We start from the raw sequence: 22,950 nt of genomic DNA, 5'->3' as shown, positions 1-22,950 counted from the left end.
CTCTATTCCTACTTTACTCTCAGCCCCGTAAACCCTTCCGTTCTCGTGGAGTCTGTGTTCTCCACCCACTAGAATCCCAAATGCTTATTTCAGATCAGATCCCACTTGACACCCCCTGGGACTCCAGGGTTGGGGGTGGGGGTGGGGGTGGGGGGAACTCCCCCTGGGTTCAGATCTTTCGCAGTGTCCAAAGATTGGATAATTATTAAATTGCACCTTCATTTTGACGACTTAACAGAACACACAGGCTTCAGAATTGAGGCTGGGTTTAGGAATTGTCCTAAATTTGCACACTCTGAATCCAGCGTCCAGAATCCAAACTGTGCTCTGAGGTCTCCAAGCCTGGCTCTCACCAACCTGTGCCTCATACTCTCCAGAAGCAAGGTGTGTCCCTCCTAAGAAAGAGAGAGAGAGGGGTGGGGGGGGGGGGGGGGTGCACATTCCATCCCAGACACTGGGAGATTCCCATGGGATTCTCAGTTTCGTTTGAAGACTCTTAAGCATGCTGATGGGTTCCTGTCTTTGTCAGACACTCGGCTGACCACTGTATCCTCGCCAAAACACAGAGACCTGAATTATACCCCACAACGAGCCCCACGCAATCTCCACGTTCCTTCCTGTGACTTGTGCTCACTCTCTCTTTCACACACGTCTCACACACACAAGTTTCTATTTGCTCTCGTAACCGTGTCATTAGTCACAGGCTAGTTACTTGTGTTTTTACTGTGCTTACTTACAGTGATACATAGTGTGATTTGGCAATGGACACGGGCCATTCAACCCAAGCCACAAACATTAGACACAAAGTTCATTTCTTATTGCTTCTCTTCCTTCTTGTTCTCCATTGTTACCTGAAATTCCCCTACTTTCTCTCTTTAATCCATTTTCCCCTCTCTATCCCTCTCACTCTCCTGTATTCCTCTTGCTCTCCTCTCACACTCTCTATTCCACCCCACTCTCTGCTCTACTGCTCTCAATCTCTCATTTTCCCCCCTTTCTGTCCTCTCTCCTCTATTCCCCTCTCCTCCCGCTCAACTCTCTCTATTCGCCTCCTCCTCTCCTCTCCCATTCTCTCTATTTCCCCTCTCACTTTTGCTTCTATTCCTGTCTCTCTGCTCTATTCTTCTCAATCTCTCTACTTTATCATCTCTCCCCTCACTCTCCCCTATCCCCCCTCTCTCCCCTCTATTCCTCTCATTCTCTCCTTTATTCCTCTATCCATTTTCTCTCTCATCTCCCCTCACTGTCTCCTCAGTTACCCCCCACCTCCCCTCTATTTCTCTCACTCTCATCTTTATTCCTCTCTATCCCTTTTCTCTCTCATCTCCTCTCACTCCTCTCTATACTCTCTCTCGCTCTCTCTGCCCTGTTTTACGTTGCCCCAGTAATATAATTCTCTGACCGGCTGCTGCTGATTTACATTGAAGTGGACAATGTCTACATCTAACTATTGCACAACTAGAAAGATATAATCTGGTTTTAAAGTGACCGATTGCAAACCTGCCACACTCTCTGCTCTGTCAATCCCCCCCCCGCCCCCCAAACCCCCCAAACACACACAATATTATTGCTCTCTCACACGCTTAATTTTCTTGATGATTTGAAGATTATTGATTTTTTTTCAAAAAAGGAACTTTTTTTGGGGTGGGAGGGGGGAAATTTGGGGAATCATATTGCTGTTGCATTCTTGGGGGGTGTAAGATGCTACACTCTCCCCACTGCTCAACCCCACCCCTCTCACTGCCCCATTGCCCTGCCTTCCATCTCCCACCCATCCACCTGGGCCACTCTCGTCTCATTATCTCCAGTATTGTAGCGAGCAACAACCAGGATGGTAGAAGGCGACCTATTTTGCATTTGCACCATCAACATCTCTGATATCATCTCCTCTCCTCAACCTCATTTTTTTCCTTTGTCTTTCTCTCCCCGCCCCCTTCTCTGCTTGTCCTTAGAAACTGCTCCCTTCCAACACCCTCCAGTTCTGACGCAAGGTCATTGACCTGAAACGTTAACTCACTGCCTCTCTCCATAGATCCTGCCTGACCTGCTGAGTGTTCTCAGCAACTTCTGTTTTTATTTCAGATGGACCTTGGTCCTTTTTTCATCTAGCAAGTCCTACGTTCACTTGTGCTGCCCGTTTAGTCCTGGGCTCAGGGCAGCTGTGTGCCAGGCTGAGCTGGTCCTCTCCCCCACCCCACTCCCACCACCATCTCCCCGTCATAATATGGAGACTCCCCCATTTACAAAGTGCTGAGCAACGCTGCCCGTGACCCCATAAAGTCTCTCCGTTGCTGTCCTTTCCTGGGATTCCCAAACCAGGAATCTGTGTGGAAGGGCACTGGGAGTTGTGTGTGACACAATTCCGTATTCTTGAAGGACACCTTACAGTAAACGTCACTTTTCAGCCCCAATAACCCAGCCAATCACCCAACAGCCAAGCACCCAGCAGCACGGTGAGAACCACAGGCTCGCCTGCCGGTCAGGTACCCCTCAACCCCTCTGTGCCAATCAACCAGCGCTGGCACACTGATGAGGCTTTGTTTGTCTTTCTGACTGTCTGTCTTTCTGTCCGTCTGTGCTTTGAGACGCTACTCTGTGTGAGGGGCGCTTTATAAATGCAAGTTGTTGTCTGTGTTTATCTGTGTGTCTGTTTTTTTTCTGTCTGTGCCTGTCTGCCAGTCTGTGTCTCTCTAGCTGTCTGTCTGAGTGTCTGAGAGCTTGCCTACTCCCCACACCTAAGATCATTTGTGATTGAAATTGTTCGTTCCATCACAGAGAGAGAGAGAGAGATTACCTTGTTAGGGCAAACCCATCGAAACACTTATTAATTGTCAAGCTGTTTAATAAACTAACATTTTAGTTTGGATTAAAATCAGAATCTGTGTCTTTCTCAATGGTGGGGGGTAGGTGGGATTGAGGGTTGAGGTGGGTGAGGGGGAGGGGGGTCATTTAAGTCATTAACGTCCTACCCATTTTTTGAACACAGGCAATTCTTTTCCTGAATCATTTCCTAGACATTGATCACTAATAAATACAAGCTTCATATTTCTTACATTGTTATAACACGGGGAGCAAAGGGCAAGGCAATAATATTATAGTCTTGTCTTTGATATCCCAATCTGTTAGTACAGTATACACAACCTGTCTCACTCCTTTAGATCTGCTATTCCAGCAGCGAAAGGACTGAGATTATAATTCATTTTATATTTAAGAAACTCTTTCTGTATGAAAATATTACCTCCCCTCCTGAAAAATATTATAGTGTAAAGGATGATCTTCTCCCACCCCCCCACCCCATGCCATGCGATTATTGCCAGGCGTGGCTGACACCAGCCTGTAGCATTGCCGGCTTAGGACACAGGCCGTTCCTGTCAAATTCTAGTTCTCACCTTCAAAGCCCTCCATGCTCCTTCCTACCTCGGTGACCTGCTAACCCTCTACCAAGCTCTCCACTCTCTCCGCTCAGTGGGCTCCGGCCTGCTTCACGTCCCCCGCCCGGCCCACCAGCGTCGCTTCAACATTTCCGCCCTCACCCTCTGGAACTCCATCGAGGAATCCCTTTGCCTCGCGCCCTCCCTTGCATCCCTCAAGGATCGTCTCAAGACCCTTCTCTTAACTACGACTTTGGTCACCCTCCTACCCCTATCCTCCCCGCCCTCTACCCCTCTTGATCCCAAACCCCTGCTCAGATACTGACTGTCCAGAGCCTTGGGATGTCCAGATCCAGGACCAGGATTGGGAGGAAACAGGATCAGGTGTAGGGGCAAACATTGGATCACATGTGAAGGATCTACGTGTGGTTTAGCTGAAATCTTCCGTGGTCTCACAGTGAGAGGCTTGTGTCCCTGGGCTGTCACTGTAACCAGCCCAGCGACTGTGCTAACACTGTCTGGCTCTCCATTCCCAGGCTACTAGGCATGACCGAGAAAGGGGGCAAAAATCCAAGCCACAGCTCAGCTCTCAGAGGGTTAAACCCATCCTGACTCTACCAGGTTCGCCCAAACTACTGCCTCTCCCTCAGTGGTTAAAACAAGGAATTAAATTAGCTAAGCAAAGGTTCCCTCAGCTGTCCCTTCGTCTTGCTCCCTCCTTTACCTCCTTCGAGGCACGTCTCAAGACCCTCCTCTTCGAGCGCGCCTTCAACAACCCTCCTAACCCTAGCCTCCCTGCCCTCCACTCCACTCGAGTTCCCAACCCCCAGCTCGTGTCCAAATCCTTGACCGTCCAGCACCTTGGGACGTCCTCCCGATGTGAAAGGCGCCGTGTAAATATCATTTGTTGTTGTTCCCCTTCTTGTATCCCTCAGTGCATACTAGGCTGGTTAGGCTTGTTAGGCCCAATGCCCTTACTCTCAACCCACCACCCCCACCACCTCCATGACCACACACACACACCCGGTCTCACCTCTTCTGTCACACCCCCACTCTGGCCTGTGTTTGTCTTTGAAGCCCCGCACCTCACGTCCCAAGTATCAATGTCCCCTTTAAAGGCTATCAGTAAGTCGGACAGATCCGTGGTCAGCCTGTTACAGAAGGAAACACTGTGAAGAATATCGGGTCAAAGCGTCAGTGTTAGGTTTATGTATAAAGATCCCCGTTCCCCCACCCAAACCCTCAGACTCTTCCATTCTCCAAATCCCCATCGCTCTCTCTCTCTCGCTCACCACCTTGTCCTGGCCTCTCCTGTTGGCTTGGAACCTAAGACACAGAAAGCCATCAATGTCCAGAGGCACCAACGCAAGTTAAGGCCAATGCAAATCTCCTGCCCCCATCCCTCCCTCCCTCCCTGACTCCCCTCTACACCCTCTGGTGTTGTGTCCCTCGCGCTCTGGAACTCAGCATCTTGGGACGTCCTCCCGCTACACAAATGTCCTTTCCTGTTGTTGTTGTGATTGTTGTTGGAATCCACGCTCTCCAGCACAGCAGAAAACCTGAGGGAAACCCAGGAGCGATCGGAGGTCATCTGATGGTGAATGGGAAACGCGGGAAGAACAAAACAAGTTTGATTTCTCTTCAGGGCTGATGTGGTCGCACTCAGGGTGGGTCCCCTCTCTCTCTCTCTCTCTCTCTCACGGTCTCACATACACGACTTGGAATCTGACACGTCTTTGTTTAAAGATGACCCCCCCCCACATCCCCATTTCCCCCCACCATTATGTGTGTGTGTGTGCGTTTGTATGTCTAACCCTACAGAAGGCAGAGGATCTGCCCACAAACCACAGTCACTACATGTTGTGCTGGGAATCTTCGGAGGTGCTTGGAGACGTCCCGCTGCCATGAAAGGCTCCTTATCAAATGCAAGGCTTATCATCCCTTCCCCTTCCCACCCCCCCACCCCCGCTCCCACCCCCAGCCCCACTGTCCCGCCCAGCCATCGTTCCTTCCCTGTGGAGTTGGGAGTTCTCTTGAAATTTGTGTTAAAACATGCGTCAGAAGCAGTCTACAGGTTCCTGTCCCTCGGGTCCAGGCGTTGTGTTGTCAGTGGCTGATCTGTGGTCACAAGATCCTGGGGGCGGACCTGTCATTGCTGATGGTCCTGCGAAGCTTGACTCCCCTGCGGATGGCAGCCAGCATGTCCTCGGGGGCCTCGCTGGGGGAGAGGGGGGGCAGAGGCAGGGGGAGAGAGGCATCCGAGCCCCCCAGCTCGGGAAGGAGGCTGGGGAACGGGAACTGTCCGTCACCCAGGGCCTGGGCACTGGCCACCAGCTCCCCGATCTTCTCCACCAGGCTATGCCGGTTGGCGGCCAATTGCTGCTCCTCTTCGGTGGACATGTGCCCCCCTCCCACTCCCCCACCTCCTCCCCCAGGGTGCACGGAGATCTCCAGCCCTCCCCCGCTGCCCCCCCAAGCTGTGTTGGGGAGACTCAACCTCTTGGGCGAGGCTTTGGCAAACTCCAAGGCGTTGGGCGAAATGTCATCACTGAAGAACACGCACTCCTCACTGCCCACACGGACTGGCACAGCGGGGGGATGGTGTTGGTGGGGGTGGTGTTGGTGGTGGTGGTGAGATGGTGGGTCTGGCACGGTGGGTGTCTTGACTGGGACGATGGGGGGCCGGATGGGAATGGGCCCGGCGTTGGACAGGGTGCGTCTGACCGAGGGCTTGGTGGAGGGAGTCCGGCGGATGGTGGCCACGCCTGGCGTGACTGAGATGGTCTGTGTCGGGCCGGAGGGCAGCCCCGCGGTGGAGGCGGGCCGTTTGGTCTGGAACATTCTGCGGTAGCTCTGGGCGATGTCGCTGTTGCGGGGGATGGTCGAGGACCTGTCGAACTCGCTGGCGTGCTCGGGCTCCACGTCGCCGTTCACAGAGTAACAGTCGTAATCTGAAACTGTGACCAGAGAGGTCGTCAGCGTCAGTCCCCACTCCCCATAGCCTTCCACAGCCCCCAGCTCAGGCCAGCACCCCCATAGCCTCCCCCCAAGGCAACCAGCTCAACCCAGCCAGCCCTCCTGACATCTCCCGCACAGCCAGCCCCCACCCTCCCCCGACAGCCCCAGTACCCCCATAGCTTCCCCCACCAGCCACCAGCTCAACTCAGTCAGTCTTCCCCTAACCGAGAGCTGCCTCTCCTCAACAGCCCCAACCCAACCCAGCCACTCAGCCAGCTCCCCCAAGCCCCTCAGCCTCCAGCTCTCAACTTCCAGCCCAGCCAGCCCCCATCTTCCCCAACAGCCCCAGCCCTCCCCCCACCAGCCAGCCTCCCCTGACAGCCCCGACCCCCCACCAGCCAGCCCCCCCTCCCCCGACGGCCCCAACCCTCACTTCCCCTGGCAGCCCCAGTACCCACCCAACCACTCAGCTCCCAATCCCTCAGCCAGCCCCCCAGCCCAGCCACTCCCCCCGCCACCAGGTAACACATCAACTGTAAATTCACACGCAACAGGCATATTCGGCAAAGAGATCACAGGTACCTGACCAGCAACGACAAAGCCCGGCCTCACTGGGGACAACATCAATCACAGCGCCAGTCACACTCACACAGAACTAACCCACATTAACATGGCCCAACGAACACGAACAATCCACCAACATTAACAATCAACCAACAAGGGGTTAGTTGATTGGCGGATGGCTTTTCTGGAGGTAATAAATCCCTTAAAAATCAATTAATTAATTAAGAATAAAAAAATAATAATTTGAGCACGTCAATCCAGGGCTGTTTGCAGGACACTGCTGTGCGCAAATGGCTACAGCATTTCGCCCACAAGATATACAGTATAATCTGTGAAGCGCTTTTGAGACGTCTCGAAGATGTGATAATGCACTATGTCAAATGCAAGGATTATCATTATTATTAACGTAGGCCGACTAACACACATCGGACTAACCAGCACAGATGCTAACACAGGACTAATATTGGAATACCCAATATCAAGTGAGAAAGCCCTTGGACTTGACTGTCCCACGTTGGTTACATTACAGAAGAGACGTCTGGGTCTCAAGTTTTGTTCCAATGTCCAAAGAATTATGGAGGGGCCCAGGGAGTGGGAGGGGGTTGGGGAGCTCCCAGCTGGAGCTCAGCGTGTGAGCGCGGCTCCAGACTACGACACATAACATACAGCCGTGCTGCATTCAAGATTCTACACGTTCCTGTGAAATGAAACCCCATGTGACGGGTTAAAGCAGCAGCGAACCAACACTCCATCTCACTGCCCAACCCATTCCCCCACAGGACTGCTTCCATGGATCTCTCTGTGAAACTATACAATAATAATCTATAATAATAATAATAATAATTTGTTGCTGCGCGCAATTGGCTGCCGCGTTCGCCCACAAATATACAGTCAATTCACCTTACAGTGTGTTCTGTGAAGTGCTTTGGGATGTCCTCCCGACGTGAAAAGCGCTACATCAAATGCAAGGATTATTATTATTGTTATTTTGCTGAGTGAAGGGCTGGCTCCCTGTGGTACCTGTGATCTCTGCTCACACACTCAGAGCAAAACTTGTGCATGAGGTGCACACCTGGGCAGGGGGCATAGAGAGACCTCCTGGTGGATGTACCTTGCGAGGGGATGGTGTCCTCGGAGCAGGAGGGGGTGGTGGTCTGGGTGCTGTAGCCACTGGAGTACTGCAGGGAGTCGCGGCTGCTTTTCTGGTGCTCCACACTGAGCCCGCGGGTCAGCACCATAGCCAGGTCACTGGCCGCCGTGGACATCTCCTCCCCATGCTGCCAAAGGAAGGAGAGAGAGGGGGAAGCATGAGACCCTCAGACCCCAGGATCCTCTACACAAGGCAGCGAGTGAGTCTGAATGAACCCAGTTGCATTAGCCTTCACCTGTCTACACAAAACAATTTCGTACCAAACATCTGACTATTAAAACAATAAGTCGCTTCTCCTTAGTCTGGGCCCTTGACTCCTTCAGAGGTGTGTGTCAGCCTGGCTCACTTGGTAGCAACCTTGCCTCTGAGTCAGAAGGTGGTCAGGAATCACATAGTCTAAGCTGACGCTCTGATGCAGTGCTGGGGGAGCGCTGCACTGTAGGCGGTGCCGTCCTTCGGATGAGACGTTAAACTGAGATCCCGTCTGCCTGTTCAGGCGGATGTTAAAGATTCCATGGCGCTACTCGGAGAAGAGAAGGGGGTTTTCTCCCTCCCCGAGGCTCTGGAACCCCCTTCCTCACTCCCTTCCCCTCGTCCCCTCTCTTCCTATTTTCAGGTCTCTGATAAAGACCTTTCTCTTCGACCGCCTCTTGGGTCATCTTCCCCCCACTTCCCCTCCCCCTGGCTCCTCCCCCTCCCCTCCCCAGGCTGCTCCCCCTCCCCTGGCTCCTCCCCTGGCCCCTCCCCGGCTCCTCCCCCTCCTCGGGCTCCTCCCCCTCTCCTGGCCCCTCCCCCAGGCTGCTCCCCCTCCCCCTGGCTGCTCCCCCTCTCCTGGCTCCTCCCCCTCCCCCTGGCTCCTCCCCCTCCCCCTGGCTCCTCCCCCTGGCTGCTCCCCCTCCCCCTGGCTCCTCCCCCTCCCCTGGCTCCTCCCCCTCTCCTGGCCCCTCCCCCAGCTCCTCCCCTTCCCCCTGGCTCCTCCCCCTCCCTATGGCTCCTCCCCCTGGCTCCTCCCCTCCCCCTGGCTGCTCCCCCTCCCCCAACAATCTCCCAGATACAATTGGTCAAACACTTCATGGCTGTTTGTGGGACATTGCTGTGCACCAATCAGCTGCCCTGTTCTCCCACAAAACACACAGTCACTACACTTTACAGTGAATCCTGTGAAGTGTTTTGAGCCGTTCTGCGGACATGAAAGGTGCTACAAAAACCTCCTGATAACTCGACTCTGGCTTAACTTGTCACAACCGCTTAAGTCATCATGTTGTCAATATCCCGGCTACATTTATTTATGTACCTATACACATGCCTAATTCGCCGCTCCTGATAACTCGTCACTGGGACCCTTTCCTTGGAGTGATGAGTTATCAGGGTTTCACTGTATATCAAATATAATGTGAAGATTTTCACACACACCTCATGAGACAACAAATTATCTCTGTAAAGCGCCTTTCATGTCGTGAGGACGTCCCAAGATGCTGGACAGTCAGGGATTTGGACCAGAGCTGGGGTTTTTGGTTCGGTGGTGGTGGGGGGAGACAGGTAGGGGAGGAAGGTGGCTAAAGGCATGGTCGAAGAGGGAGGGTCTTAAGATGTGCCTTGAAACCTGAGCTCAGAGTTCCTCAGGACTACATATACAGGCTCCACCACCTGCTGACAGCCAGAATTACACAGCCAGAAATCTCCAGGTATTAAAAGTTTAAAGAAAGAATGTTGCTCTTCAAACAGCAAATAAACCCTCAACTACAATCTTTGTCCTCGCATTACAATCCCACATCCTGCAGATCTGTACTGACTGGAAACCTTTGAGTGACCGAGTCCAACCCACACCTTTACAGAACGAACTCCTTATACAGGTTACACCAGCGCTTTGTGTGGGGTGTGTGCGCGTGTCTGTCTGATTGTGGTTGATTCTGCGTGCATGTGAGTACGTGTGTTGTCTATGCACACCCAAACTCTGCATGCCCATCACCCCAATCCTTGCCAGGCTCCACTGGCTCCCACTCTCTTTCGCTATCTCTCTCTCCCCCTCTGAAAGGATCAACTTTCAGATCCTCACCACAAATCCCTTCATCCCCCAGGACCTCCCCAACATCTCTGACCTGCTCGTGCTCCTCGCTTCTGCCCATCCCCTTCACACAGCGGGCACTGACCTGCTGCGCACACCTCCCTTCTTACAATCCCCCAACCCCTCTGTGCCCCTAATGGTGGGGATGGCTTCACCCACCATACTTACCTCTGGAAGTCTGCCTCGATCCCTCCACCTGGTGCCTCTTTATCTATCTTTAAATCCCACCTGAAAATCCATCACTTTGCCCGTGACTAATAGTCACCTCCCCCTCTCCCTGGCTTGGCCTCTGCTCTGACCTGCCACTGTGCAGCGCTCTGAGACGCTATCCTACGTGTGGGCGCTGTGTAAATGCAAGTTGTTGACTGGATGTCCTCCTGATGTGAAAGGCACTATACAAACCTCATTTGTTGTTGTTGTTGTTGACCAACAGAAGGACAAGAACTACAATCAAACACAAGTTGTGTCAGTCGGCACCACAAATGGGTCTTGATCTGTCGCTGCCTGTGGACTTCCCGGCGAGTGTTGGAATCGCAGTGAATCGCAGGAAACAAAGTTCTTCTGTATGTGAGTCGATGTTTCCAGCGATTCAATGCAGGAGTAATGGAAGGCAGGGGAGCGGCGTGATGAGTTAGGAGGTGATTACTATGACTCAGGCAAAGAAATCTAAGTGGTTTTGACAAGAAACTGAACGGGGACTCGGGTCATGTACGACTCAGGCGGTTATATGGCTTATAAAGATAAGGCTTATGTGAGTTTTACTGTATTGGTCACTGAGGAGCAGTGACGAGTGTGAGCTCTCAGCTCAGCAGTCTTTAAGGCAGAGTCAAATGAGTCATTTTTAACTGGAATTTGATACGTGATAGCTGCTGGAGGGAGGAATGTTAAAGGGCATTGTTTTTTTGCCCAGACGGGTGGCTGACGTGTGGAAATCGGTCACCGTCACCAAACAAAACTGAGTATTCCATACAACCCACTTACACCCACAAATATCTCCAGATATTTAGTGGAATGGAATGTGCACTCTCTCTCTCTCTCTCTTCCTGGAGGGATGCATCTTGATTACCTAATTCTGGATAGTATTAGGCACAGGTTGGCAGGAGCCAAGGCTTGGGGGCCCCCGGAGTGTGCGTTGGGGTAACAGCTGGAGTCTGACCAGCTAAACCCATACAGCTTGCCATTGAGAGCGCTGACTGGTAAGCTTTCCCGCTGCTTGTCCAGCTAGGACCACCCTCCCCGTTAGGGCTTTGGCTGCAGAATTAACAGGAGCTGAGAGGGAGGATTCCCTGCCCCCAGTGATAGCACTGTCCGGCAAATTTAAAAGGTGTGGGGGAATAAGCAGGAGAGTGGGGGTAAGGTCGGCGGGGGGGCAGGGTCAAGTGAGGAAACACACCAGAGCAGACTTGAGGTGACGGTTGTTGCTGAGCGGCCAGTGACAGAGAGAATGAGCAGTTACTCACATACTGAACCTTGGCAGCGAGTGCTGAGGTGTGCATCCGGGATCTGGCCGGCTCCTCCATATTCCCACCGGGATAGATCACCGCGCCGGAGCCCACCTCCACCTCCCGGTATCGCTCCACCACCTCCTTGCGCCGCTGGAGAGTGTTCACCATCGGTTGGTCATAAGGACCAGGCTTTGACCAGTCCTAGAAGGTTTGAGAGAAGTGTCCCAGGGTTAGATGGTGCTGTGTGGCAGCTGAGAGCAAACACTGAGGCCGGGAGGTAGACAGAGCCCGGTCTCTCTTGTGCAAACGGCTGTTAGTCTCAGAACGGGAGCAGCTGGCCGTCGCAATCCCAGCAGGAAGGATTGGGAATGTGACAGGCTGGGGAGACCTGGATTGGAGTCTCCACAAGGAATGATGTGTGTGGGGGAGGGGGGATGAGCGTGAGTGACACTGTGTGAGTGAATGCATGAGTGTGTGAGTGTGCATGTGTGAGTGAGTGTGTAGGTCAGTATGCGTGCAAGTGAGTGTGAGAGATGTGAAACCGCTGCTGCCATAGGAGGGCCGGAGTGAGAGCGGGTGGGTTCCAGTCTCTTGGACTTCACTGTCTCCCGTTCTGTGGCCAGACAGCTGTAAGGGGAGGACGCCAGGGTGAGCGGGCAGAGGGATTGGGATTAGCTCATGCAATGATTGGCAAACAATGAGAGGTTAGTGACACGGGGTCAGGAGAGCGAGAGAGAGAGAGAGAGGAGCCAGCAATTAAAGAGCGAAAATAATAACTAAACAAACAAACCTTCCAGCTAGGAACCGCCGAGGAGGGGAGGAGGCCAGGTCCCAGGGGGGGGTTAAAGGGGGAGAGATCAGGGAAACTAGCAGGATTAGGCCTAAGGCAGGGCTCGCTGTCAGGAAGGAGGGAGGCAGAGCCAGATAACGCAGGTGATGAACATTCACTAGGAAGATGGACATGCACACAGCCAGCTGTAAACTGCAGATGGAAAAATATGAGATCAGCACAGGCAGTTAGTTAGTGGGCAGCCAGCCCCCTTCTTTGGGGCTTGCCAAGGAAATGCCAGCAAAACACAACTCAAAAGGCAACAGAGGCCGAATCCACAGCCTGACTATGCGGGCTAAAGACCTCGGTGACTGCTCACAGGGCATTACTGTACATACGCCAGTGTGCCGTTATCAGCGCGGAACCCTGTCTGGTTTGGATACTCTTGGTGATGGTTTACCACGCCTGTCAAGACACATCTCATAAGAACATAAGAATTTTCTGGCGAAAGAAGACCCAAGACCCATCTAGTTGGCCTTCCACCAACCTGCCAGTCGCTTGACATGCCGTGTCTCACACTGTGCACTGTATCTCGAGATCTTGGGTTGGGAGTTGCCAGTTCCTGACCAGGCATCCGCAGAATAAGAAGCAACGGCAAGCGTCTGGGGCTGGACTCAGGAAGTAAGAAGAGGAACCAAACTGAAGGAGGGGGGAACGAGTTGGGGGAAGAATGAGACCGAGGGGCAATTGCCTCTTGCTCAGGGACGCCACCTGCTGGTCAGGTGAAGGAAAGGCGGTGGAGACGGCTCTTCAAATGGAATCTAATGCAGAAATAGATTTGAAACAAAGCAATGCTTTTGTGGCCCAAAGGGCTAGGTGTGTGTTTGCCTGCATGAGATTGGCACTGTGCCCAGGGAGGTTAAAGCCCAGACTCTTTGTGGCTTCTCACTTGTTGCGGGCGGCGGCGGGGGGGTTTCTAAAAGATAGTTTCTCTAAGAGAGAAATTGAGTTGTGTTTGGGGAGGACAAGTTTGCAGGGCTATGGGGAGAGAGCGGGGGAGTGGGGTTGATCAGGGCTATGGGGAGAGAGCGGGGGAGTGGGGTTGATTTGGAAGCTCTTTTCAAAGAGCCGACACCGACACGATGGGCTGAATAGCCTCCCTCTGTGCTGTATAATTCTAGGATTCTATCATCATGAAATAGTGAGACTTGCTGCTTACACCAGATCTCCTGACCCACTCAGTGCTCACTGTGCGAGAAGGAAAGTCGCTGGAGCCGGGTGGAGGAATAGGAGGAACCAAACTTGAAAACGGGGAACGAGTTGGAAGAACCACACCAGAATCAATTCCCCCCCCCATCTCGTCCTCCGCGCTCCCACCCCCACCCATCTAGAAGCAGGACTCTGTTCCTCCCGTATCTCCTCAGTGTAGACTTTGACCTCCCAAGAGACACGTGCACCCATTCCAAACATTTCTACCAGGATCATGTCAGCGAGGCCAGCACGACACTGAGGCCAAGGCCAGTGATTAGTGTCAGCAACATTAATAATAATAATAATAATAATCCTTGCATTTGATATTGCGCCTTGTCACGGCTTCAAGACGTCTCAAAGCGCTTCACAGGATAACACTGTAAAATTGACTGAATATTTTGTGGGCGAAATGCGGCAGTCAATTGCGCACAGCGGTGTCCCACGACCAAACAAAAGATAACAGGAAAATGAAATAAATAAATAAATAAAATAAGGAGATGGGGTAGGAGGCAAGGGGATTCAAATTGCTTCAAAGACAAGTTGTGTTTTAGACATTGTTCCCTCGATAAGGAGCCACATCAGCCAGACCTCTGAAACCAGAGAGAGAGTCACCCATCTGGCCCACTCTGTCATCACGTGACCGGTTACAAAAGATTTAATCATGTCCCCAAGTCAGATCTAAGGTTGGATCAAATACTGTCAACCTGGAACACTGCACCGAATAGAGAGGGGGTTTGATTGAAAATAGTGCATTTGAGGTGTCTCTCAACTCCATCACCATCTCCCCTACACTGCCCCCGTCTCCCTGACTGCCCCCCATCACTCTAGGCTGCCCCCCATCACCCTACACTGCCCATATCCTTACTCTGCCCCCCATCTCCCTACACTGCCCATATCCTTACTCTGCCCCCCCATCTCCTTACTCTGCCCCCATCTCCCTGCACTGCCCCCATCCCCCTGCACTGCCCCCCAATCCTCTACTCTGTCATCTCCCTACACTGCCCCCCATCTCCCTACACGGCTCCCCATCTCCCTACACGGCTCCCCATCTCCCTACACGGCTCCCCATCTCCCTACACGGCTCCCCATCCCCCTCCACTGCCCCCATGTCCATGCACTGCCTCCCATTCCTACACTGCCCCCTCCCTGGCATCTCCCTACACTACCCAGTGCCCCCTATCTCCCTACCTGCCCCCCATCCCCCTACATTGCCCCCCATCTCCCTACACTGCCCCCCCATCTCCCTACACTGCCCCCCCTATCTCCCTACACTGTGCCCATACCCCCTCCACTGCCTCCCATTCCTACACTGCCCCCTGGCCCCATCTCCCTACACTGCCCCCTGGCCCCATCTCCCTACACTGCCCCCTGGCCCCATCTCCCTACACTGCCCCCTGGCCCCATCTCCCTACACTGCCCACTGGCCCCATCTCCCTACACTGCCCCCTGGCCCCATCTCCCTACACTGCCCCCTAGCCCCATCTCCCTACACTGCCCCCAATCCCACTACCTTGTGCCCCCCATCTCCCTTTGACTGGTGCCCTTCTCTGTGTAATTCACAAATGGAATTACAACTCTGGAACACTCTCCCTCAGTCCCTCCGTCTTGCTCCCTCTCTCCCGTTTTTCAAGTCCTGCTTGAAAACTTTTCCCTTTGACCGTGCTTATGGTAACCTCTCCCCCCCGACCTCGCGCCCCCCCCCCCCCACCCCGGCTCGGAGTCAGGTTCTGCCACTATTAAATGCTCTGAGATGCTACCCTGCTTGGTCAGCGCTTTATAAGTGCAAGTTGTTGTTGTTAGAAATAGACAGCAAAGAATACCGGAGACAAGGCTTTCAGCCCCTGTAGCCAGTGTCCAGGCTGTGGGGAGGGCAGTGTGTGGAGACTGGTGTGTAGCTCAAGGCTGACAGTATCTGGCAGTGGGTGGGGAGCTCAGCAGCCCGCGAGGGAGGGTTTACTCGCTGGGTTCTAAGGTCCTGGCTGACAGACAGCGGCCGATGCGAGACGGACGGACGGACGATTCACCTTTTCGCCACCTGACCAGGCTCCCGCTGTGGAGCTAGAACTCAGCGAGGTGGGTGAGCTACACTCACTAACACACTGGCACGTCTCCGAGGCCTCAGAGGAAGCCGAGCTCGACGACTTCTGCCATGCATCCGCGGAGGTCAAAGGGCAACGACGGGGAGCAAGAGAAGGGGAAGGGGAAAGAGAGTAAATCTGGTTAGAACAGCGAGCATGCAGGAGTTAACCCTCTGACAACACAGGCTTGCCCAGACCACAACACAGGTTTAATCTCAGTGCTAAATTATAGGGAGTGGATGGTTAGAGAGTAAGGAGTACTCGATCACCACACCGGCACCATGGGTTGAATGGCTTCCCCCATTGCGTCCTTGATTTCTCTGGGTCAAGGGGTCTACGGAGGGACTGATGGCTTGATCGAGTAGGTCACGGGTTGGGTTGGCACCTCAAATGACTTGAGTTTCAAGGCAAGGAGATATAAACCCTCTTTAAGATCTTCCTCTGACACGGAGTGCTAGCCCTTGGTCTCCCTGATGCCATATATAAGGATCATTATTATATCCGGCTCCCAAATGAAACACTGGATTTTGCAACACTTTGAAATGGTCAGAGCCCGAAACCAGAGGGAAAATGTCTGGTCCCAGGAGCAGGGGGAACCTGTTTGAGTTCCCCCTCCTTCTCCTGGGGTTCTCAGGCCAATTATAGCCTTGAATGGTGACCCCCACCCCTGGCCTAGACTCATTTGCTCAAATCGGTCACTTTCCTGATCTGTTCTGATGAAGTCTGCTTTGGGCAGTGCTATTACCCACCAGGGGGAGCCAATGGACCGTCTCTAACAAAACATTGGCGATCAATGTGTGGAAGCCCCAAATTCCATCAAGTCTCAGCCTGTGGGACTGTTTACGTCGTCAAATTTAAGTATTTTTTTTCGCAGATTCAATTACAACTTTCAAAGGGATCTGCACTTGACGAGGAACAACTTCAACGCAGCTGTAACCTGGAAGCCGGTTTTCCAAAGTTCTCAAAGAAAAGAATTGTGCATCCACAGTCCTGCTCCACCTTAACATTTAAAGCCACAAAGGTCCCTCGGGCCGAGAGTGGGTGGAATTCCGGGCTTTGATCCCAGCCTGGGGTGGGTTTTGGAAGCATTCAGGAAAGGGGAGGAGCTGGGAGTCAGTGGTGGAGGGGAAGGGGAAATGGGGAGAGAAACTACATGAAACAGGAGCTTATATAAAACCAGCGCAGCCTTTCCAATATTTCCCGGAGAATTGCATTCTGTGCGAGACCCAGTGGGAAGGAAGCTCAGCCACGAACAAACAGCTACTGACTGAGCCAGGCCTGAACCACTCCGGGGGGAATGGGACGGGAGCTCGAAATGCTCCAAGAGAGAGAGAGAGGGGGGGGGGGGGGGAGAGGGAGAGAGAGAGAGATTACTAATAACAGTAGCAATCCCTGCGTGTCAAAAGGGAATTGGATTGTTACTTGAAGAGAAGAGAGAGCTTACATAGCAATCCCTGCATTTCAAAAGGGACAGACACCAGGAAGTATTTCTTTACCCAGAGGGGGATTAATGATTGGAACAGGTTATCAGGAAGGACATTGGACTCGGTGAGGTGAAGGGGGGGGGGGGGGGGGAAGTATTCTGGAGGGATGAGACGTGGAGTCCTGTGGCGTAGTGGTTAGTGCACTCGCTTAGCAAGGAAGAGGACATGGGTTCGATTCCTGGGCAGGGTGAAACCTTAGGCAAGTTTCCTTACCCACACGCCTCTGTTTACCAACATTAAGTAGGAATCCGGTTGTTAGTCAATTGGCAGATCGCTTTCTGGAGATAATTTCCTAATCCCTAATCCCTGACTGTTCAGTGGCTTGGGACGCCCTCCTGACGTGAAAGGTGCTTTACAACTATAACTTTGTATTGTAGTGTAATAAACCTTCCAAAAAAACACGCGGTCACTCAATCCACAACTGTCTTGGGCCACTGCTATGTGCAATTGGCTGCTGTGATCATGTGATCTTGTGCAGCTATAAATGGTGCAGCGGACTGAGACTGGGTGGAATTTGGGGGCATGTGATGCTATGGGTCCTTTGCGAGTTGGTGGGGGGGAAGAGTTGACTGCCAAGAACATAACAACGTAAGGAATGCTAGAAGATAAAAAGACCAAGGTCCATCTAGTTCGCCTTCCATCTTCCTGGTGGTCGCCTGCTCATATGTCCCGAACTCCCTATGTGCTATATCCCATAATGTTATTTCCTAAACCCAAACTATCTAATCTGTGTTTGAAGGAATCAACATTTCTTGCCTCAACCGTCTCCCTCGGGAGCCTGTTCCACAGGATCACGATTCGTTCTCTGAAATAGTGTTTGGTAGATTTGTTCTGAGTTTACCCCCAACGTTTACGGCTGGAAAGGAAGAGGGGCTTTACCTGGCTGGTGATGTCCGATGGCATTGGCGATGGCGGTTTGGAATACATGGCGTCCTGGGAGACGAAGCCGGAGTCGTGTGAGGAGACGCTGGAAAGCCGTGTGCCGCTGGTCGCCGACTGGGCCAAGCTGCGGTACCGATAGTTGGAACTTGGTGAGTGAGTTTGGGAACCACTGGAGCGTGACGTGCTACTGTTTGTACTGTTTACACTGCTGGGGGGAGGGGGTGTGCGGGGAGGGGGAGTCGGTGAGAGGAGAGGTGAGGAGTGAGGAGTGAGAGGGGAGGGTGGGGGTGAGGAGTGAGGGCGGGGGGGCGGAAATGGAGAGTGAGGGAGACAATTTGAGACAAGGTCAGACAAAAATCACCACGGCACAGACACACACACACAGCAGGCAGAAGGCTACACATTGGGGAGGGCGAGGGGCAAATGGGAACATTTTACACCTTCCCCCCCACCCCTCGCTTTGTATCTCCACGGCAGCATCCAGTTACCACATTGCAATTGGGTTTCCATTCCATTTGCTGCCAGATTCCAGCCCCCAAACCCCACCCCCCACTCCATCACATCCCAGAATTGGTGAACCATGCACATGCTTTGTGTCCCCCCACTCAAAAGGAGGGTCAACAGGAGCTTCTGGATCGAAGGTCAATCCCCCAAAGGAGGGTCACTGAGGTTACAACTCAAGGTGGTTGGTTGGGATCCTGGTGTTTGGGCATTACATTTAATTTCCATCCCCACCACCACCCACCCCACCCCCAGAGACCGCCCTGTCTCCCCTCCTGGTGGAGTTCACTGCCCTCCCGTCTTACACGAGGAACTGAGCAGAGAGAGGAAGAGAATCCCGGCTCCATTACCCACTCAGCGGCAGGAAAGAGCAGCCACCAACACACAGGGCCGGCTCCAGAGTAAGTCAGCATCTCCGGGTGAACATCTCTCATGTGGGGCAGGGAATCCTCCCACTCAGCTCCTGTTAACCCCGCAGCCAAAGCCCTGAGGGGTAGGGTGGTCCTAGTTGGCCAGACAGCGCTCTCAATGGCAAGCTGTGGGGTTTTAGCTGGTTAGACTCCAGTAGTTTACCCCAACGCACAATCTGAGGTCCCCAAGCCTTGACTCTTGCGCCTAATACTTTTGAAATTCGGTAAACAGGATGTGTTCCTCCAGGAAGAGCGCATTCCATTCCAACAATCTATCTCTGGGATTCCTATGTGTAGGTGGGATACATGGAATTCTCAGCGGGTTTGGATGCTGTTAAGGTGATGGGTTTCCACACGTGTCAGACACTCGGCTGACCACAAAAAATTCTCTTGTGTAAATCAGGGATTTCCAGAGATAGAATGAGAGCTTTTCACAGACACGACCTGCAATAAACTGACCAAATGCTCCATGGGGCAGGGCTAAGGGGCAGCCCCCTCCCCTATACCCTGTGAGAGTGGGAAAGCCAGACACCAGAAGGTCATTGAGAACTGTACAAACAGGCGCCTGGGAAACAGGTGTTAGTGAGTGTCAGGACCGGCATGTGGCAAACACAACCGTGAGAGGGAATCGGCTCCGTAAACTGAGACTAGCAGCGACCGGGCCATCATCACTGCTCATCTCACACCCCAACACTCACCATGTTCCCCATCATTAACTTTCATAAGAACATAAGAATTTGCTGGCGAAAGAAGCCCGAGGTCCATCTCGTTCACTTTCCACCATCCTGGCAGTCGCTTGACATGTCGTGCCCCAAACTATACACTGTTTTGGCCCCAGATATTATTTTCCAGCAGAAATCTATCTCATTTGTTCTTGAAACAAAATTCATTTTGTGCTGCCACCGTCTGTCTCCCTAGTGAGGTTGTTCCATATGTTTACTACTCACTCAGTGAACTAGTGTTTCCGCAGATTTATTCTGAATTTAACCCCCTTCAATCACAGGCCGTGTCCTCTGCTTCTACTGTTCAGCGCAAGATAAAACAGCTTCTCGTGATCTACATGATCTATTCCCTTCAGAATCTTAAAGACCGTAATTATATCGTCCCTCAACCTTCCCTTCTCCAGTGTGAACATGCCCAGTTTATCTAATCGCTCCTCGTAGTCCAGTCCCTCCATCCCCTCAATCATTTTGAATGGCCACTAATTGAGCTTGATCCAACCGCAGACCAGACCTACCTGCACATGCTGGATTTGCGTGAGCCCGAGCTGCTGGGGGAGGAGGGGGGGGTCTGATAAGTCCAGCTGTAGTCAGACCCCTTCAGGTCTTTAATCACCTGGTAGGAAAGGCAATGAGTTACTGCTGCCCTCGGCAGCTCGCGCTTGGATACAATCACCATCCTTACGTTCGGCACAGAATCTTATCACTTGGTCGAGACGTCTCAAAGCGCTTCACAGGATACACTGTCAAGTGAATTGACTGTGTATTTTGTGTGCGCAATGCGGCAGGTGAGGTGTTATATAATTGTAATTTTGTTGTTGTTACAAATTTTGTCTGTCTGCGTCCATCTGTGTGTGTACATACGTGTGTGTGTGTGCCTGTTTCTGTAGTGCACCTGTGTACTTGTGTATGTCAGGGTATATATGTGTAATGTACCTGTGTGTGTGTGTAATGTACCTATGTGTAACATATCTGTTTGTGTAACATACCTGTGTGTGTCTAATGTGCCTGTGTGTGTGTGTGCATGTAACATACCTGTGTGTATAACATATATGTGTGTGTGTGTGTGTAACGTGTGTGTTACAAATTTTGTCTGTCTGCGTCCCTGTTTCTGTACCCGTGTACTTGTGTATGTCAGGGTATATGTGTGTAATGTACCTGTGTGTGTGTGTAATGTACATGCGTGTGTGTAACATACCTCTATGTGAGTGTATGATGTACCTGTGGTATGTGTGTCTAACATCCAGGTGTGTGTGTTTGTGTAATGTACCTGTGTGTGTGTGTATGACATACCTCTATGTGTGTGTAACATATCTATGTGTGTTTGGTGTGTGTAACGTACCTGTGTATGTGTGTGTAACATACCAGTGTGTGCGTTTGTGCAATGTACCTGTGTGTGTGTGTATGTATGAAATACCTGTGTGTGTGTGTGTGTATAACATACCAATGTTGTGCGTGTAACATACGTGTATATATGTGTGTGTAACATACCTATATGTGTGTGTAACGTACCTGTGTGTGTGTAACGTACCTGTGTGTGTATGTGTGTGTAACGTACCTGTATGTGTGTGTGTCTGTGTGCATGTGTGTCTATGTTTATGTATGTGTGTGTGTGGGTATGGGTGTGTGTGTTTGTGCATGTGTATCTGTGGGTGTGTGTCTGTGCGTGGGTATCTGTGGGTGTGTGTCTGGGCCTGTGTGCGTCTGTGGGTGTGCGTGCGTCTGTGGGTGTGCGTGCGTCTGTGGGTGTGCGTGCGTCTGTGGGTGTGCGTGCGTCTGTGGGTGTGGGTGCGTCTGTGGGTGTGCGTGCGTCTGTGGGTGTGCGTGCGTCTGTGGGTGTGCGTGTGTGTTGGTGGGTGTGTAATTACCTGCTCACTGGCCGGAGGCAGCTTGTGTGGTTCTGCGGTCTGGACAACGAGGTCATCAACGATGGCCTGGAGGTGAGTGATCTCCCCGAGCATTGCCAGCTCCCCATCCTGCAAACACACAGACATCTCACCAGCTCTGCCCTGACCCCAGACAAACACACAGACATCTCACCAGCTCTGCCCTGACCCCAGACAAACACACAGACATCTCACCAGCTCTGCCCTGACCCCAGACAAACACACAGACATCTCACCAGCTCTGCCCTGACCCCAGACAAACACACAGACATCTCACAGCAGCCAAGAGAAGGGCTAACCCTCAAATTCAGTGTTAATTCTGAGATGGTTTTCTCTGCAGATCCTAAATAGAAACTCACTGGAAAAACATCTTCAGAATTGAGGCCCATATTTTAACAATTTGCCAAACTTCTCCCGGACAAATACTTAAACCCTGACAAGTAATTTCTGCACACCTCAAACCTCACACTGCCTTATACTTGGGGCAAACCTCTCAAAGCAACCAATGATATTTGGGGGATTGTTGGCCAGGACACCGAGAGAGAGAGAGAGAGAGAAACTCCCTTCCCTTTTCGAATACTGTTGCGCCATGGGATCTTTAACGTCCACCCGAACAGGCAGATAGAACCTTGGTTCCAGGTCCCATCCGAAGGACGGCATGTCCGACAATGCAACACTGCCTCATCGCTGCTTTAGAGCGTCAGCTTAGGTTGTGATTCCAAGTCCCGATGTAGGGCCTTCTGACTCAAGAGGCGAGAGAGAGAGACTGCGCCAGCGAGATGAGGAGAATGTTTTTACACAGAGAGTTGTTAGGGTTTGGAACGCACGGCCTGAAAGAGTCGGTGGCAACAGATTCAATAACAACTTTCCAAAGGGAAGTGGATAGGGAGTTGCAAAGGAAAAACTTGCAGGGATGTCGGGAAAGAGCGGGGAAGTGGGACTGATTGGGGCGCTCTTCCAAAGAGCCGGCACAGGCACAATGGGCCAAATGGCCTCCTTCTGCGCTGTGATGTTCTAGGATTCTATGACATGTTCTCCTGGGTTGGGTTGGGGGGTGGGGGGAAGGGCACGAGGCTGATCCTTACCACCACCGGCTGTAGGAAGGTGATGAAAGTGCAGAACCTTCCGCGTTCCTCCACCAGAGCCTTGCGCACGGCTTGCTTCTCTGTCTCCTCCAGCAGCAGGTACATGTCGTTCACATCCTGAACCGCATTCTCCACCTGTGGCCTCAGGTCCCCTTTACCTACATTGGAACAGAAAGTGCTCGGAGCTCACCCCACAAGTCAGAGTGGGACGGCCAGTATCCACAAGAACAGACCCCCCTCTACACACACATACACCCCCCAACCCAGAACACACACACACATGGTGTCCTGCCTGGGACACTCTTTCACTATCACTGGGTCAAAATCCCTTG

The 22,950-nt window shown here is 52.4% G+C and overlaps 1 protein-coding gene across 13 annotated transcripts in view; it reads right to left on the bottom strand.

Moving 5' to 3' along the window:
* Positions 1-5,367: 5,367 nt before the first annotated feature.
* Positions 5,368-22,950, bottom strand: part of mtss1lb (MTSS I-BAR domain containing 2b) — an 80,125-nt gene continuing 62,542 nt past the window's right edge. For 3 of the 13 annotated variants that reach the window (XM_042340208.1, XM_042340210.1, XM_042340214.1), the window contains 9 exons: positions 22,619-22,776; positions 21,516-21,623; positions 20,166-20,263; positions 18,015-18,225; positions 15,598-15,717; positions 12,344-12,535; positions 11,569-11,754; positions 7,966-8,170; positions 5,368-6,328 (listed from right to left, as the gene is read on the bottom strand). In XM_042340208.1, coding sequence (XP_042196142.1) covers positions 5,496-6,328; positions 7,966-8,170; positions 11,569-11,754; positions 12,344-12,535; positions 15,598-15,717; positions 18,015-18,225; positions 20,166-20,263; positions 21,516-21,623; positions 22,619-22,776 — 2,111 coding nt within the window. In that variant the 3' untranslated portion in view covers positions 5,368-5,495. The remainder of the gene's footprint in view (positions 6,329-7,965; positions 8,171-11,568; positions 11,755-12,343; positions 12,536-15,597; positions 15,718-18,014; positions 18,226-20,165; positions 20,264-21,515; positions 21,624-22,618; positions 22,777-22,950) is intronic. The other 10 variants (XM_007905835.2, XM_042340218.1, XM_042340209.1 and 7 more) reach the window with 7 other exon arrangements.

Source organism: Callorhinchus milii, unplaced genomic scaffold (assembly GCF_018977255.1).
Source record: "Callorhinchus milii isolate IMCB2004 unplaced genomic scaffold, IMCB_Cmil_1.0 Scaffold14, whole genome shotgun sequence".
Classification (NCBI taxonomy): Eukaryota; Metazoa; Chordata; class Chondrichthyes; order Chimaeriformes; family Callorhinchidae; genus Callorhinchus; species Callorhinchus milii.
The sequence above is the reverse complement of the archived record's forward strand: the minus strand, read 5'-3'. Positions and strand labels throughout refer to the sequence as shown.